The 18,967-nt window shown below is 50.9% G+C and overlaps 1 protein-coding gene across 5 annotated transcripts in view; it reads right to left on the bottom strand.

Moving 5' to 3' along the window:
- CEP104 (centrosomal protein 104) overlaps positions 1-18,967 on the bottom strand; it is a 41,229-nt gene that overhangs the window by 15,113 nt on the left and 7,149 nt on the right. The window contains exons 3-12 of one of the 5 annotated variants that reach the window (XM_069544848.1): positions 12,294-12,467; positions 11,755-11,893; positions 10,634-10,696; positions 10,273-10,349; positions 6,174-6,342; positions 5,568-5,723; positions 4,566-4,793; positions 3,226-3,423; positions 2,396-2,563; positions 1,602-1,775 (exon numbers count right to left, since the gene is read on the bottom strand). In XM_069544848.1, the coding sequence (XP_069400949.1) occupies positions 1,602-1,775; positions 2,396-2,563; positions 3,226-3,423; positions 4,566-4,793; positions 5,568-5,723; positions 6,174-6,342; positions 10,273-10,349; positions 10,634-10,696; positions 11,755-11,893; positions 12,294-12,467 (1,546 nt within the window). Of the gene's footprint in view, positions 1-1,601; positions 1,776-2,395; positions 2,564-3,225; positions 3,424-4,565; positions 4,794-5,567; positions 5,724-6,173; positions 6,343-10,272; positions 10,374-10,633; positions 10,697-11,754; positions 11,894-12,293; positions 12,468-18,967 lie in introns of all 5 variants that reach the window. The other 4 variants (XM_069544851.1, XM_069544847.1, XM_069544850.1 and 1 more) reach the window with 4 other exon arrangements.

Below are 18,967 nucleotides of genomic sequence, written 5' to 3'. Positions count from 1 at the left end.
CTAGAGAGACCAACAGCATCTGCTAAGTTTTACTGGAAAATGCGACGGGTAACTCATTGCTAGCCGCAAAGGAAACACTGAGGGAAAAAAATGGGAAATAAAAAATGACAGTGACAAATGACAGTAAAGTCATTTGTCTGTAAGCTCCTATTTATTTTTAAGATATGATAACAATTAAGAATAAAAGCCTGAATCATCAGAAATAAGAACCATGATCACTTAGAGATGAATTAAAGCTTTACAGAAAGTGTGATTAAAACCTTAGTTTCCCTTCTTAGGATCTCACAACCTTAAGAAAAAGATTTTCTGATTTCTAAAATTCTAAAAGAAATTAAGTCTTGCTGTAAGAACCTCCATTTCAGTATTTTTAAGCTTTAGCCAAGCGTGTAACAGGCACATACTCAGATGAACTGATCCCTGAAGGGTTGAGATGAAAGAGGATAAGTGCCTCCACACGCTCTACTGTCTCCACACAAGTCTTTCTATAATTAAGATATTCATCACTTAACTAGCCAGATGCAAAGAAAGAAAAAGTGATAAAATATTAAAGGAAAAGACTCAAGAAATGATAAAATATTGATGAAACATGAGCTGTAACAGACAGAAGTCTGTTTTTTGCAGGTCTGTGGCCACACCACCCAAACACCTTCTCATTCTGGCAGCACCGTGGCTCTGCCTCTGGGCCCACGAGTGGCTGGAAACCAGTGGGAAGGAGGAGGAGGGAGGGGAGCCCCCGAGAGCAGCAGGGGGCTGCTGGGACACACAGATGCCGCGCACACAGGGACCCACATGGGGAGAATGGCGTGGGCCGTCGTTGGAAGCTGGTGCAGTATGCAAACACCCGCACGCAGAGGACGCTCAGCATCACTGCTGTCCCGGAGGTGAACGTGCTTGAAAACAATTAGGGGCACGTTCAATGCATCCTTTGAAAGAGTTCCCCCAAATAATACCACTCACTCATTTTCCCTGAATGTTTTAGTTAGTTAAATAAAACAAGATCAGTGGTTCTTCCTGGTGGAGAAACTATGGAAGTTTTGGCTTCCTTCCCTAGAAAGCCAGCCTGCTCATGGCACTGGGTTCACGTTTGGAGGAGGTCACAGACACCCTGCACCTTAACCTGAGGTCTCCTGGCCCAGATGGATTCCTGACAAGAGGGCAAAGCACTCTCCTGTGCTGCCTGGCTCAGCGTGGGCCCCAGACTCCCAGCTGCTCACGTCTGCCTCAGCTCCCCCAGTGCCCAGGCGAGAGGAGGCGTGTTGGTGGAAAGAATAAAAACACTTCATCAAGACTGTGACCTGTTTATTATTTTTTTTAACTCCATTTTTCTTTTCTGGTCTGGCTCTCCATAGATTTTATTTATTAAAAAAATTAAAAGCCTATGTTAAAGAAGAGAAACAAAGAAAAACTGTACACTGTAGCCAAGTTTAAGGCAGCATTTCTCTGGGTCAGAGGAGAAGGAAGTTATGACGGTGAATCACGCGGCATAACCTATGACTGGCTTGAACAGATGGGACCTTGTAAGGTACTATACTAAGAAAGCCAAGTATCTCCCGTTATGTGTTTATTATCGATGGCTTCAAACATCCCGGGGAAATCTGTACCTGAATAAAATTAGAAGCCATAACCCGGAGGCGAGCAGAAGAGTCTCCAGTTCTCGTGAGCAAGACAGGAATCGTCCTCTCCACACAATGAGCTGTCTCAAGCCTGCCCAGTTTGTGTTTAGGAATATACTGTGTAATTATCATTTTCAACAGTTTCAAAGATGCCTGAAAGACCTAAGAAAATAGTGACAAACCCGGATAAGCCACTCTTAACTCAATTCCACTAAAAAGAAACATGAAATTTACTTTCAGTAATCAACAGGAACGTTACGCTGAAAACTACACGCTGTCTGAAGGACTGAAAATGGCCAACTGCTGTGCACACAGTTCCCTGCACACGGAGGCCATGGGCTCATCTCCGTGTGTTATGAGGTCTCCAACACCTCCCCGTGAGACCAAGGGTCTGACATTTCTGCTGAATTGCGTAAGGTATTGTGTGAATGCAGACAACGGTGTAACTGGGGATGCTCATTCTTACGGCCCTTTCAGAGTTAGGAAAATTCACCGGTAACTCCAAGCTCCTCAGGTGTCAGGAAGATCACACAAGTGAACGTAGCGTGAACGGTACGGTGGCCAGGTCTCTGCGTACACAGGGCCAGAGGGCACGGCCCATGGGAACAGAGCCCAGGCTCCCTGGCAACCGGGTTTCTTACTCAAGGTCTTCATCCCTAGTGACCTCGTGCTTGGTGATGACAGTGAGGGACCAGGCTGCTTCCCAGGCTACCCTGACCTCCAGGGGACGGCCCGGCAGCTCTCGGCAGACATGGGGGGCCCTGCGGGGTGGTGGGACTCACTGGGGTCACGATGTCGCGGATGGCTCGCCTGACGAGGAAGACGGCAGCCCTCAGCATGCTCTTCAGGTCCTCTTTCGGGGTTCCCACGGGCGTGTCCGCCAGCTGCTTATGCAGGGTGAGGAGCGCATCCTCCCGGTGCGACCATGTCTTGGAGTAGGCTCCGGCCACCTGGGAGGGCAGAGGGCGGCCTTCAGGGTGGGCGGTTGGCCCTGTCCCCACCCCAGCACCCCTGGCTCTGGTTTGTTTCAACAAGACACAGCTTTTCTAAACACAGAACATCCACGCTCTGGGTACATGGGTTTAGAGAAATACTGCTCCTAGCATGGGAGGTTTTAAGTCTATGTCCATTAAAACATGGACAGTATTAAAAGCTCCAGCAAGAGAACTTTTCAAGGCCAGCGGTGCTCTGCTATTTTCTTTGCTCTGCTATCCTCGACCCTGGAGCCAGCAGTGCTCCAGGCGGGAGCTGGGGCCGGAACCTGTAAGCCCAAGGAAAGGCCCTGGCTGGGAGATGTCTGTGGTGGTCCAGTGGTTAAGAGTCCACCTCCCAGTGCAGAGGATGCAGGTTCAATCCCTGGCTGGGGAGCTAGGGTCCTCCACGCTGCAGTGCGTGGGCAAATAATTAAAGCAGAAAAATAAATAGAAAGAAAGGCCAGGCTCAAAGGGACACCATCAAGAGACCTGAAATCCTAGCTGATGCTTGTGCTGTCCCACATGATGGCTGATCATCAGGACATTCCCACTGGACGGTGAGGACAAGGGTGGGACTGGCAGGGGACCAGGAGCCCTGTGGAGCCGCCCACCCCTCCTGCGTTGGCCTCTTTCTTTACCAGGGCCTCTCCTAGCACGTCCACAGCGGAGCTGGCTTCCCGCAAGGCCTTCTCTGTCAGGGGCTCTGGCTCTCCTGCGGCGTCCGCCCTGCGAGCCTCGTCGCCAAGCATGTCTCTCCTCTCTGCCTCGGAGACCGCTGCCCCGAGCTGCTTGCGGGTCACGGGGAGAGGCCGTTCATCGTAGGGCAGGGACTCGGGCTGTGGGAGGACAGGGCGGCTAGAGGGCTCAGCATGGGGTCCCCCCTCGCCTGCTGATCCCTGTCTACACCCATAGGCTGCCTGGTTGGGACATGTCTGGTCTGAACGATGGTATTTTGCTGAAGTATCAGTCTCGTCAGGTTAGAATAATTTATGAATTGGGTGTAAGTGAAAAAATCAGACAGGAGTTTTTATTCCCTTCTGAGCTTGTTACAGACCTACTCAACAAGCCATCTAGATTCTGCCACAATTACTGCTTACCACTAGAGATTTCACCTGCCAGCAGACCACTAGAGTAAAAGTTATTATATTCTTCTTCTGGAAAGACCTCTGGTATTTTTTCAGTTCATTAGTTTACTTCTAACTATCAAGCCTCCTCTGAATGCATCCATTGTCCAGCAGCCCTGCACTAACACAGGTGACGGAAGCCCTGGGTCCTGTCCAGAGCCTGCAAACCTACGGCCCTCAGCAGAGGCCTCCTGTGGCCTGTCCTCAGTGACCCACATGAGCAATGAGGTTGCCAGGTGATAAGGCCGGTCTAACCAGGGTAAACCTGGGGCCTGGGGACGGGCTCAGAGTGGGACCGATGCCACCCACCCTCCCCAACCTCCCCGATGGCATGATGTACAGACCGGAAGCTGAGGCACCCGGGACAGGTCCAGCCCACTGAGACGGCATCCAGAACCAAGAAAGCGGACCCGCAAGATAGGAGTCAAACCCACCCTGAAACCCATGAGGACTCTTAGACTCCCAGTTATAAATGCCAGTAACCCACTGGAAACAGGCTTTCTGCCACCTGCCACACAGGCAGCTCTAACAGGGACGGCCTTGTACCCGACTTGTCCTGAGGCTCTGCTGAGGTCCCGTCAGGGCGGGAACCTCGCTCATTCCCAGAAACACCCTCTCCCACACTGCAGCACGTCTTTGCAAAGAGAGCCAGCAGAGGCTCAGAGGAGGCAGAGTCTCAGTCATGGGCGGTGTTCCTGGATGCAGGGCGGGGAAGGGGCCCCCTCCCCGGATGCAGGGCGGGGAAGGGGCCCCCCCGCCCCGCTCTTGTTCTCCAATACACTCGTTCCCCAGGAAAGCCCCCACAAGACACAGGGCCTCTATGCCTACCCACAGCGGGAACCTGAGTTACCTACGTGGGTCTTGGGAGGGGGGTCAGTGGCGGGAGGTGGCCGGTCCACTGTGGGACGCTGAGAAGACACGTCCAGGCAGTGTGATGAAGGCTTCTCCTGAAGGAAAGGGTCCGCAAGCCGGTTTTCTGTCACCCTTTCCTCTGGCTGTGGCAGGGAGTGCATGGGCGGCTGGTGGTGGGGGCTGCTGGGACAGGCCAGGGGCTGCAGGGGCAGGTCGAGAGGCCTTCTCATCTGGGGGAAAATGGGCTATTCAGCTCCCAGGGTCCCCGCCACACAGACCCCGCCTTGTTCCCCAGGGGAGCACTGGCTTTGGAAGACACAGGTGGAAGCTGCATTAACGAGGCCCACGTCATGGCCCCCGACTGCCTGAAGTTACCGTGTGGACCACTCAAGGGACACTAACAAAGCAGATGGCTGCCCAGAGTGGGCACTGCAGCGTGGAGGCTGCAGGTGGGCAGGAGCACCTGGGCTGGACCCACATGGCCGGCGCTGGTCCCTGTGTGTCTGCAGAGCAGACTACTTCATGTCACTCTAACGAGTGCAGCGGACTCAGCTGTGGTCATGTGCTGGACTGGCGGAAAGTGCTTTGGGCAGACGACCACATCTCAGGTTCCTTGTTCTCACTGCCATGGATACAATGGGGAAACAGTCCCAGGGAGGCTGAGGAATGAGTCTGAGACCACAGAGTGGGGCGGGTGGAGTGGGGCCAGGAGCCAGCAGGGACAGCCAGAGCCTGCACTCCGTGCTGTCTACTGGCCTGGAACATGGGTCTGGACACAGGACCCTCCCCTACTGGCCCAAGCTGTCGGGGGCCCCTCTCCCTGTGCTCCCCAGGACCACAAGGGTGGGGCTGCCACTGGGAGACACAGCCATCTGCTGGGAGGCTTCCCCGCTGACCGGCCCCCATGTCCACCGTTGCAGTCCTCCTGCACACCCACCCATGTGGATCCGGAGGATAGCTCTCCCGGCCCCCCGACTTCAGGTCCTGCTGCGGGCCCCACCCACCAGCTCAGCATCCACCAGCTCGTGCAGCTGCAGCTGCTCATACACGCGGCTGCGGAAGCGCTCCATCTGCTGCTTCTTCTCCTTGGCCAGGTCGTAGTCTTCCTTCTCCACGGCACAGCGCTTCTCCACCTCATACCTGCCCAGGCGCTCCCCCACCTGGAGCACACAGCGTCAGCTCTCGTTTCATAGACTTACGCTCAGTGCAGAGACCGTTTCAAAGTTAACGCTTTGAGGACGGTGTGGGCAACCAGCCTCATGTCTGGGAGATGGGGGAATGACACCGGGAGTGGAGGGAACTGGCCACAGTCGCCTGCAATGCTCAGGCTGCCTCAGAGCCTGCAACGGGTCGCCTGCTCGGGTTGCCTGCAACGCTGGGGTAAGCTCACAGCAGTCTAAGCATCTCAGCTTCCTGCTGCCTCAGATGGCATGCGGCCCTGAGGCTCTGCAGGACTATGTGCTCGTGGTCTCCCTCCTCTGCTTACACCCCTGAAGCCACGCTAGCCCTGTGGCCTTCTGAGGCCTGGCCCCTTCTCTGGGCAGGGGCCAGGGTAATCAGACAAAAAGCCTATCGCGGGTGGCAGAGGAGCTGCTTCCCAGAGGCAGTACCTTCTGCAAGTCAGCGATGGCCTGTTTCAGCTTCTTGGCGCAGTCATAGCGCTCCTTCTGCACGGCCTCGCGCTTCCGCTCGTCTAACCGGCGGATGATCTGTGCCACTTCTGGGTCCTGGTACATGTCAAAGGCTAAGTCGTCTAGTGGAGAGATGTAATCAGACTTCCTACAGGAAAGAACAGAGTGTTTTAGAGCCAGTTTTAATCTACGTGATACTGCAGGGGAGCTGCTCCCCCCACACTCAGGGCTAAAGATGGGAGAAGGCAGCCCCGGCCCCTATGGCATTTCCTGCCGACAAATCTCATTCACGCACTCATTCATCCATCACCCGCTCGTTCATTCTCATTCACTCACTCGTTCATTCACTCATCCACCACCCGCTCGTTCATTCTCATTCACTCGTTCACATTCACTCATGTACTTACTCACTCATTCATCCACCACGCGCTCGTTCATTCTCATTCACTCACTCGTTCATTCACTCATCCACCACGCGCTCGTTCATTCTCATTCACTCGTTCACATTCACTCATGCACTTACTCACTCATCCACCACGCGCTCGTTCATTCTCATTCACTCACTCGTTCACATTCACTCGTGCACTTATTCATTCATCCACCACCCGCTCGTTCACTCTCATTCACTCACTCGTTCACATTCACTCGTGCACTTATTCATTCATCCACCACGCGCTCGTTCATTCTCATTCACTCACTCGTTCACATTCACTCATGCACTTACTCACTCATTCATCCACCACCCGCTCGTTCATTCTCATTCACTCACTCGTTCATTCACTCATCCATCACCCTCTCGTTCATCCTCATTCACTCGCTCATTCACATTCACTCGTGCACTTATTCATTCATCCATCACCCGCTCGTTCACTCTCATTCACTCACTCGTTCACATTCACTCATGCACTTACTCACTCATTCATCCACCACCCGCTCGTTCACTCTCATTCACTCACTTGTTCACATTCACTCGTGCACTTATTCATTCATCCATCACCCGCTCGTTCACTCTCATTCACTCACTCATTCACTCTCATTCACTCACTCGTTCACATCCACTCATGCACTTACTCACTCATCCACCACGGGCTCGTTCACCCTCATTCACTCACTCGTTCACATTCACTCATCCACCACGCGCTCGTTCACTCTCACTCACTCATTCACATTCACTCATGCACTTACTCACTCATTCATCCATCACCCGCTCATACATCCTCATTCACTCACTCGTTCACATCCACTCATGCACTCACTCACTCATCCATCACCCTCTCGTTCATCCTCATTCACTCGCTCATTCACATTCACTCGTGCACTTACTCATTCATCCAGCACCCGCTCGTTCATCCTCATTCACTCTCTCATTCACATTCACTCATGCACTTACTCACTCATTCATCCACCACGCGCTCGTTCATCCTCATTCACTCTCATTCACATTCACTCATGCACTTACTCATTCATCCAGCACCCGCTCGTTCACTCTCATTCACTCACTCGTTCACATCCACTCATGCACTTACTCACTCATCCACCACGGGCTCGTTCACCCTCATTCACTCACTCGTTCACATTCACTCATCCACCACGCGCTCGTTCATTCTCACTCACTCATTCACATCCACTCATGCACTTACTCATCCAGCACCCACTCGTTCATCCTCATTCACTCTCTCATTCACATTCACTCGTGCACTTATTCATCCAGCACCCGCTCGTTCACTCACTCACTCTCTCACTTACTCATTCACTCAACTCCTTCCCCACTCATTCGCTCTCTCACTCATGCACTCATTCATATTCACTCATTCACATTCACTCTCACTCACTCATTCAACAGGTATCTCAAATGCAGACTGTGCCCAGCACTGTGCCCAATGCATGAGAGTCCGCTCATGAACCATTTGGAGCCTTGGGAAACCAACATCAGAGCCGGCCATGACTAGGCCCTGGCCCTGCAGAGGCTGATTCGGGGGAACTCAGGCCGAGTCCAGGCTTCCATTTCATGCCACAGTAACAGTGACAAGCGTTAGAGATGCTACCACTGGGCTTGTACTTCAAAGTGTCCAACTATACAACACCATCCGGTTCTGCAGATCAGAAAGATCCTTCCTGGAATAAATGACCCAAATGTGATCTGAGTGACCTGTTTCTCATGGACTCTTACCTCCATTCCTTCCTCCTAGTTCTATGACAGGACAGCAGCTCCTGGGCCTGATGTCTAGAACCATGACACCGATCTAACTCCTCAACAGAAGAGTTAGGGACATGGTTCAGAACCTCCCCATCTGAGCCATGAGACGCAGACAGACACTTCCTGTTAACTTTGACTCGGGGTTCCTTATACACTGGGAAACTTACTAAAGATGTTATCTGTCATAAGTTTAGCTGATTAATAAATTCAAGCAGGACAGGGGACCATGTCCCCTTTCAAAATCATCCTGCTTCCGCATGCCTTGACTCAGGTACTGGTGAGCACAGCAGCAGGCATGGTGGCCGTGGCATCTCTGTTAACCTCAGTGAGGACTGACCAGCAGCATGTCTCCATGTCCCCAAGGTCACGGTGACTATTTTTACCTAAATACACACCGTATTCTCAAATCTAACTTGCTCTGCCCTGAAGTTCCAGAGGTGAAACCAACACTCCATTCCACTATAGAACCCTACAAAGGACGAGATGATGTTGGAACACCCAGCGTCAGCAGTGCCCACTACCCACAATACCTTAGCGGTACCTGTGGACTCAGCCTGAGGTGCTGCCTGTGGCCTGTCAAGACCTCACTACACCTTCAGGAAAACCCTGGGTGGGGGCACAGCAGGACAGGAAGCTGAGGTCTGCTGTCCCCTGTGGCTAACTTGAAGAACTGATTTAAACAGAAGTCACCATTCCCCAGAGGGCTTTCATCAGAGATACTGAGCTGTCAGTGAGCTTGGTCATCTCTGCTCAGGAGGGCAGAGCCGCAGGTGGTGCCACCATGACGCTGAAGGAAGCAGCAGCTGCTGTCAGTGCCCGCCTCCCCCATGTGCTCCTCATGCCCACCTGACAAGGGGAGGCGTCCGCGTGGCTTGTGTAGGTGGGATGGCTCACTCTGCACTGTGCCTTCTTACACACTAAACTGTAAGCGTGGCCTCCACTCCAAGGCACCACGCACACCACCACCTAAGGCGACCCTGGTCCCTGTCTCGCTGGGGCTGCAGGGACCATGAAGCCTAGGCCTGTAGGGGCTGCGGAGCTCTGTGGGGACGGGTTCACTGTCTGCTGGGCGCATGACTGGTATTGCCATGGCTCTGAGCAACAGGGCGGAGAATTGACCACACATTCGATGCAAACAGAAGAGCCGGCTGTTCCGACCATGTGCGCGTGAGCATGGAGCCACATACACCACAGTTCACGGGCAAATACCATCTACTGACATCAAGGCATCTTATCTTTTCTAAGCATCTTATCCTTTCACTCTTGGGGAGCTGCTGTCAGAGATGGGGCCCTGGGTGTCATTTTGAATTCCTCTCTCCTTAGGCTGGGTGCTATTAGGCAGGGTGCTGAGGACTTGGTCCCAGAGAGGTGCTGGGACACAGGGAGAAAGAGCTGGACCCTCAGCTCTGCCCTCCAAGCCTGACCTGCTAAAGAGGCAGCAGGATGGCTGAGTCTGCACAACTGCGCGCATGCAGAGTGTAGAGAGGCTCTCAGGAGGACCTGACGAGACGGGCAGGCCTCGCTCCCTTAAGGACTGAAGCTCTGAGTAGAGGGAAGATGAACCTCAGTAGCTGACAATCTTGGTCCATTATTCCGTCTATGAATTTACCTGTGCCACTAAAACATCAAAGGACGGCTGATGGCTCTTTTGTTTGGTGATACCGAACCACACAGGAAGTGAAGTCCTCTCTGAAGGGTGCTGAACGAAGATGTGCTAAACAGAAGGGTGACCTTAATCTGCAGTGTATTTACGACAATCCCATCAGTGGCTTATTCAGCTCCAGACTGCACTTTGGGGCCCCCGAGTCCAGGGTCCTTCAGAGCTGGCTTCCAGGGAGGAAGTCACAGAAGTTTATGGCCTGGGGCGGGCGGGGCTCTTACCCAGAGCAAGTTCCTTCAAGAGCTGGGTCCTCTGTATTGTGCCCCAGGTAGTGATCAATCAGCTTCTCCCTGGAGGTCTGTGGGGGAGTTCTGCTTAGTATCTCAGAGGAAAAAGGAACAACATAAGACAAAGAGATGGTGTGATATGAAGGGGCTTTGGTGATCCCATTTGCTGGAGGGACAACTACACTTCTTGAGTAAAGGAAAGTTTAAAACAACAGCTGCTGAAAAATCACCTGCGAGCTGGTCACTGGACACTTCTGTGAGAATTTATAGGATGACACTTTTGTGACAAAAATGAATGACCCCTCCTTGTTAGAAATAAATGTCTCTCTTTAGGAAGGAGGCTTCCCAAACTTACAATATTGGTTTCATCGCCAAAGTCTGCAGGGTCTCCAATGATATTTACTGCAACCAAAGCAACCTAAGAGAGAATTCACCAACAGAAATTAAGTATAAATGTTAGACAGGACTTAACCCCTTTATAATACTCCGATTCATCCTGTCATCAAATGGGATGATGTACATCTAAATGTACTAATGCAAAATCTCATGCTAACTCAGAATTATTAATATTCTAATGTTGAACCAAGCAGCTATTTTAATGTTTGAAGGATGTTAAAACAGTAACAAAGTTTTAATGCAGCCTTATATTGAAACATCCACCTGAGTTAAGAATGGGATCATATCTACCTGATGGTGATAACTTAGACAATGAATGAAAACCGACATTAACACAGCTCAGTTTGTCCGGGGCAGTGATTCTCCCATGACATGCCCCCCTGCCCTTGAGAATCACTGAGGCTGAGCTAAAACCCAAGGAACTCCTGGTGAACAAGGAGATGAAGTGGAGGAAAGAGACGGTTCAGAACTCTGCTGCCATGTACGGACAAGGCACCTGATGTCTCAGACCCTCCTCCAGCTCACCTGCTCAGCATAAACTCTGACTGGCTGGAACACCTGCGTGCCTCTGGAAGGGGCAAGGAGTGTTATAAATATTTGCTTCAATTAACAAGACTGTTCTGACACCTCTGATTATGCCAAAGCAACAGAAAGGGAACCAGAGATTCTGGACTGCATGCCACATGAAATCACCTTTTTTTGTAAGGGATTTACCTTACAAAAGTACACCTAGAACAGTGTTGTCCCATAGAAATATGATGCCACATAGATAATTTTAAGTTTTCTAGTTGGCAGAGTAAAAAAAAGTTTAAAAGAAACAGATAAAATTGATTGTAACAATATGTTTAAACTTAATACATCCAAAATGTCTCATCTGGTTACCAAGTCTGGGTGACACACAGCCCATGCCCGTGGACCAGTCACGCCCCCAGCACACACGGCCACATGGGACTGGTGGCTCTGAATCGGGGCAACAGCTCCAGAGAGCCTAGCACTGCCCCACAGACACCACCCTGAAGGAAGAGTCCAGGTTCTTCTATGAAGGGAGACACCACTGAGGGGCAGGTCCATGCGTCTCACCTGGTTATACACGTTGTACTTGTTGACGTGGTTTTGGTGAAAGATGAGCTTCAGAAACTGCCCCACTGCGTCCACGTACACCGACTTCAGTTCCCGGGCTTTGCAGCCTGTCTTCTCATTGTCACAGAGAGACACGTAGCTGGAAGAAAGAACACAACTGTGGAACCACGTCAGTGCAGAAACGTGCTGCCCTTGGCTCCCAATGAACTCCACAGGTTTCAAGGAAAGTTAGGCTTGGAATGAAAAAACAAAACAAAACAAAAAAAAACCTTGGGCAAAGTCCAGAAGTCAAATTCTAAACAGTGTTCTCCAGACAAGTTCTGCATCTGAAATGCAGCCTGAACACGACCGATCAGCGGGAACGCCGCTCAGTGAACATGCTCGGCATGTAGCAGGTGCGCACAAGTTGTGAGATCCGGACCCACACGTGAGCGTGTGAGCAAGCGCCACGGCAAGGGGGATGCCGCAGTGTCTACCCACTTTGAGGCAGAATTGTTCAGGCTAGACATCCCACCATGCACGCTAAATTCCACCCTTACCCAAGCCTCCGGAACCGCTCTGCTTGATATGGGGTGAAGTACTCAGGCAGGCTCTCACTGATGTAGAACTCAACTTTGCTGGGGATCATGTACTGATGCGCGAGCAGCTGCAGCTTCCTTATTCGACATCGCTCCACCATCTGAAGAACGATTTCTTGTGGGAACTGGCAAAACCTGAAAGCAAGCACAGTCCTGTTTTTCCTGCAGGATCACCAAGGAGGGTTTCAGGCGGTCCCTACCCACATGTCCAGGTAACAGGGCAGCTCTGTGGGTTCTGACGCTGCAAGGGCCCCGGTCCTGGCCCCCTCAAAGCCTTCCAGTCACAGCTGGAACTCAAGAGTGGGGTCTGCTGGGCACCCAGAGTGAATCAAACTTGGAGTGGCTAGTTTGTCGTTTGAAATGAAACCCAAAGTTCATCATGAGATAAACACACGAGATAAACAAGAGGCTGTCCAAGTGACCCAGAGGATTTCCCGCTGGAACCCACACACTTGAGAAAACCCCTCACTTTACAGAATCCTGAGTGGAGTGGGCAACGAGCAATCTGTCCTGAGTGCCACCCACGCTCGTTCAGCAGCCTGGAGGAGCAGCCTACGGTTGACCCCACTGGAGCATCAGTTTTGCTCAGAAGGCACACCGCTGTCAGAAACCTCACGCCGCAGTACACGGTCATGACCAGAGAGACAACACAAGGCTTTGACAGTGGGAGGGGCGTGTGCCGAGCAGGCCAGGCTGGGTGTACCCGGCAGCAGGTGTCCAGGGGCTACTGGAGCCGGGGAAGTCCTGAGGATGGGGCAGGAGGCAGGGCCGCTCCAGCACACGTCACGATGCCTGAGAGCGCAGCAGTGACCTGGCGGCTGGCCTGCCTGACCCTCTCCCGCCTCTCCTCCCAGCCGCCCCATCACACCCCTCCAGACAGCTACACACACACACGCCAGACGGCCCGGGGAGCCTCCTGTGACCCATCCCCGCCCTCTGGGCCCCATCTCATTTCTTAGCTGCCCCCTCAGCCAACATCACAGGTCACCACTGACCTCCATGAGGCCGAGTTCGACCTGCATCTGCCGGTCCTGACCTGGCCCTTCCTGCCCTGTCTATGCCCTGGGTAGGGTTCCAGGCTCCCTTCCCTGTGCAGACTCACCGTGTGCAGGGCATCCCCCCGACCCCATGGCTTTGAAAACCTCCCCTCGGGGAGGAACCCGAAGCACACACCACCCTGAGCCTGAACTTGAGCATCTCACAGGTGGCCTGACACTGCACACAGGCATCCGAGAGGCGTGAGACACCACACAGACGAACATGCTCCCCGCCCAGCTCCCCGACCCGCCTGCCAACCTCCTGCCCGTCCTAACAGAAGGAGCGGACAGGGAGGAACGCTAGGTTGAGCTTATGGGGCTCTGGGCACTTCTGTGTTTGACTGAGAAAGTGGGGCCAGTGACGATGGACAAAACGCTCTTATTCTGGGGGTGAGATCCCTGGGGTTTCCTAATGCTGAGTTTTCAAAATTGCCACTGTTGTTAAAAGAGACCCATGTGGGGCAGGACAGCCAGGAAATGGGGAACCCAGCAATTCGAGCTTCGAATCCCCTTCGGCCAAGACTGCGGTAGACGTTTAAGATGTTTCCTGTCTCTCAATGCAGGGCACAGACACTGTAATTGGTGGTGAGACCATTCTAGACATAGGGACACAGTAATCTGCGTGAAAAAAATCCTTTATTATTAAAAAAACAACTACAAAATTGTTTAAGGAAAACTAAGACTACTGACAAAATTTTGAAATTGTGTATTTTAAAGCCCTTCAAAAAAAAAAAAAAAAAAAAAAGCTATGGGAATCCCCTGGTGGTACAGTGGTTAGGACTCGGCGTTTTTACTGCTCTGGCCAGAGTTTGATGCCTGTCCATGCCTGTTGGGAAATGAAGATCCTGCAAGTCATGCAGTGCGCACCCCGCCCCCCCCCCAAAAAAGGCTATGATTTAGCTATTCAAAGGTAGCTTATTGAGAGTTTACAGATGAATCAACACTACCCCTCAAACTGATTACAAGAAAGGACAATACACTGTGAAAAGCAATGAAGGGGAACCCCATGCAAAATGGAGCCAGAGAAGGCCTGAGCAGACCTTTCTCCAAAGAGGACATACAGACGGCCGACAGGCGCATGATGCTCAGCACCACTGACCATCCGAGCAATGCAAAGCAAACCTACAGTGAGACATTGCCGCACATCAGCCACAGTGGTTATCATCAAAAAAATCCACAAACTATAATGCTGGGGAAGGTGTGGAGAGAAGGGACCCCTCCTACACAGTAGGTGGGAATGTACATTAGTATGGACACTGTGGAGAACAGTATGGAGGTTCCTTAAAAAACTAAACCTAGAGCTACCATACGACCCTGAAATTCCACTCCTGGGCATGTACCTAGAGAAAAACATGATCCAAAAGGATACATGCACCCCAGTGTTCATTGCAGCACTGTTTACAACGGCCAAGACGCAGGAACGGATAAAGAATATATGGTACATGTATACAAGGGAATATTACTCAGTCATCAAAGTTGCAGGTTTCCACATCACATGTGAATTCATTCAGTAGCAACTTAAAATAGACTGTTAAACTTAAGGATGTATATTCTAACCCCTAAAGCAACAACTTTCTGCCATAAGGGTGGTGTCATCTGCATATCTGAGGTTATTAATATTTCTCCCAGAAATCTTGATTCCAGCTTGTGCTTCTTCCAGCCCAGCGTTTCTCATGATGTACTCTGCATAGAAGTTAAATAAGCAGGGTGACAATATACAGCCTTGATGCACTCCTTTTCCTATTTGGAAGCAGTCTGCTGTTTCACATGCAGTTCTAACTGTTGCTTCCTGACCTGCATATAGGTTTCTCAAGAGGCAGGTCAGGTGGTCTGGTATTCCCATCTCTTTCAGAATTTTCCACAGTATACTGTGATCCACACAGTCAAAGGCTTTGGCACAGTCAATAAAGCAGAAATAGTGGGGGTGAACAAGCAATTGAAAGAAGACAAGATGGGTCCTGAGGTCCCTCCCCCTACCCTGTGCCGCCTTCCCTCCCCCTCTGCTCATCCTCCACTCCTCTGCAACCCCCAACCCCTCTGGCTGAACTTTCCTTTTTCTCCAAAACCCTCCCCATTTCTCCCTTCCCTGAACTTAAATCCTGCCCCTTGAAAGCCTAGCCTTCTAGGGGTCCAGATGCTAGACCCCTGGGTTCTTAATGGTCCCTGGACTAACGCTGAACTTTGAGCTACAGTCAGAGATGCTCCCAAAGGAACTGAGGAACCCCATGTGTTTGCTGAGGAGTCCAGTACACTTCTGAACTTAGCAACCTAGCTTCTCAGGTTTATGTCTGTCAGGATTGACGTTGTGTGAAACTTGCCTGATGGGAAAATCCTGAAAAGGATTTGGAGAAACAGATGCTGACTGACAGCAGGAAACCCAAGAACTTGCTAGAAATTTTCACTGAACAGTTTCCAAAGGTTTTCTTAATCCTGATGAATGGAACAAAATTCAGGCTTGCATGCAGAAACTTATAAACCCTGCTCATGACCACTATAGTTGACTTGAGAATGTTGGGTCTTCTTTTGGATATTGAATCCACTTGGGTTGCCTCCAACTCTGTGTTCATGAATGGGTTGAATGGGGATTCTCTTTCAGTTAAAAGGACCAGGATAGAATGGAAAACCATGTCCACTCCAGGTCTGGTTACTTTGGTAGATCAGCTTGTTTGAGCCCTGGATGATTCAACCAAAAGGAAAGCCACTAACATCCTTAATCTTCAACAAATAGAGCCCCCTGTCACACCTCCAAACAAACAAACAAAAAAACCCCTAGTCTCTGCTATTACTGCAAAAAGCTAGGACATTGTGGGGAGTGGGGGGAAGACCTTTAGGGCTTAAGCACTGCAGGTGCCTTCCATGCTCCAAACAACCTTTCCATGTCCTCCTAACCCAAGCACCAGGCTTTGAGGAACCACAGGGATTCTTCCCAAACCTCCTAATTGGCTTGGAGAAACCACCCTCTGGACTGGGAAGGAATCTGTATCCTCAATGACCAGAGCCACACTCTTGGTGCTCAGCCCACTGCTCTCGGGGAGCTTCTGCCTCAGAGTGCTGACCAGCTGAAAAAGCGGGGGATGTCTAACGAACCCAAGAAGGTTCCCATCTTGGAACCCGCTCCCTTTCGTTCAGGCCATTTGAGAGACACATTCTCTTTTCTCCTTCAGTTCTTTCACCCCTATTCGAGCAGGAGCAGAGATTTCTTAGGAAAGTGCCATCCTGGAATTTCTTTCTCCTGAAAGGGGAAACAGGTCTAGAATTTGAACTGTTGGCCATCAAAATAACCAACCAGGTGAACTGAATGACCTCCACTATCTTTTACTTGCTCGGTCTCAGATGTATTAGAGCTGATTTCAAGGACACTAATCACTGGTCACCACTGGATCGGCTATTGCTCTCCTTATACGAAAAATCTCCAACTGAAATTCACAGAATCCAGTGTTCTCACATTAATATTTAAACATATCCCTCAAAACTTCTCCCCAGAATTAATCAATACCTTATAATTAAATAGAGGTCCTCAGAGGCATCAAGTCCATAGCAGAAGATTTCAAAGCCAGGGCCACATGCTCGCTCATACCAGTCCCTGCAGCATTCTGTTTCGCCCATGAGAAATGCAATGGTTGAGGATGGAGGTCTGTCCAGAATCTCTGGAATCCACAATGTCATTACCCCTGGCACCCTGTGGTCCCTAAACCCATCTAAGACCAGCATCCGTTCCTACCAGGAGCAGAATCACCCTGTGACTGCTCTGTGGACTGCTTCCTGAGGGTGAGATTAACCACTGGACCACCAGGGAAGGCCCTGAAATTCCCCCTTACTTCTCCAACCTTAAAGGCTCATCTGGACAATCAAGTTTTCTGTAGCCTCTACTTTGTTAAAACATATGGATGGTTTGCTTCTGTGCTCTCCTCTAAAACTTCACAGGAAGACAGCATTCACTTGTTAAACCTTTTAAAGGGACACCAGGTCTCTAAGGAAAAACTGCCATTTGCTCAAACTCAGATTCAGTATTTAGGGCACCTGATCTTAGAATGAGGCTACATTTAGAACCCCGTAGGCTTCACGGTATTCTCAACTTCCCCAAACTTGAAACTCAGTCCAATTACAAGGTGTCCTGGATAGCTGGCTACTGTCAACACTGAATTCCAAATTTCCCTCTTAAGGCCCAGCCCTTATATGTTTTCTAAAAACCAACAAACTTGGTCCTTTTATTTGCGGAGATCAGGATGATATTGCCTTTGGAGCTTTAAAGAGAAGTTTAATAAGGGCCCTGCCCCTGGACATCCCAGCTTTGTTTCCTTTCTTCCTCTCTGACATGAGGAGGAGGGGAATACCCTTGGAGTACTTGCCCCAAAACACAGGGACCATCATCGACCCATCGGGTATATGGCCGACAGCTGGACTCTGTGCCATGGGGACAGCCCCCTTGTCTCAGAGCCACTCTGGGCACCAAAAACTAATCCCCGGGTTCCTCTAACCATCTCTGTAGCCTGTGCAGTTGAGCTCTCCCGAATCCTCACCATGCTGGCCTGCTAGCTGTCTCAATTCCTGGGAAACACTCCTTCTGACTACTCCTGAATAACTCACTGTTGCTGTAATAACCTCACCCCTGCTACTCCTCTCCAGCTTCACCGACAAAACTCCTTCAGACGGCTCACACCGACACATCCCCTTTGACTCTGTAGTAACTTACAGGAGACTCCTCTGACCAACGCAGATTTTCCATGGTTTACTAAGGTTCTTATTCACAGGATGAAAAGGCATCACCACGTGGGGCTGCTGTCGCAGCGCCTCTTGAAACTGTCAAGGCAGCACCGATATCTGTGGCTGCTTCAGCCCAACAGGAGGAAGCACACCCTCTCACTGGAGCTTGTGGTGCAGCCACGGGCAAAACCACCGGCGTTTATACTCAGAGCCTGTATGTCTGTGCAGTTGCCCATGACTTTGGGACAATATGGAAACAGCAAGCTTGACTTACCTCTGATGGGAATAAAGTTTAAAATGGCTCTTATGTCTGAGATTTATTAGATGTCATACTCATGCCACCTGCTCTGGCTGCTGTCAAGGTCCCTGGGCATTCCTGACTCGACTCCCTGCAAGTAAAAGGAAATGACCTTGCTGGCATTTCTGCCAAAATGCTGCTCTCAAAGGAACCTCTGGCTAAACCTCTATCGTGGTCCAAAGAGACAGCCCCATGTGCCCCAGAGGACAATTTAGGAACACTGACTAGAAATGCCCAACAACTGGCCCCAGAAAAGGAAAAACAATATTGGGAACTGAATAACTGTTGGCTTGATAAAAAGAGAACTCTTGGTTTGGGCCAAACCACAATCTGGTCCTAGCAGAAGCTCCAGAGTCCCCATCACTGCCCACTGTACACGCATGATGCCACTGGTCTACTGGCAAAAACGACAGAGCTCACGAGCCAGTACTGGAGGGACGATATTAATAAGGTTGTGAAAAGCGACCCCCTTACTTATTCATCTGTCTGAAACTTAATCCAGGAAAGCCTGTCTGCACTGCATTAAACTGCTCACGGGCCGTGTGAGGCCTGGCAAAGGGATTTTATTCAGCTGTTCCCATCTCAGGGACATAAAC

This window comes from Ovis canadensis, chromosome 12, assembly GCF_042477335.2.
Source record: "Ovis canadensis isolate MfBH-ARS-UI-01 breed Bighorn chromosome 12, ARS-UI_OviCan_v2, whole genome shotgun sequence".
NCBI lineage: Eukaryota > Metazoa > Chordata > Mammalia > Artiodactyla > Bovidae > Ovis > Ovis canadensis.
This window is presented reverse-complemented; position numbering and strand designations above follow the sequence as displayed.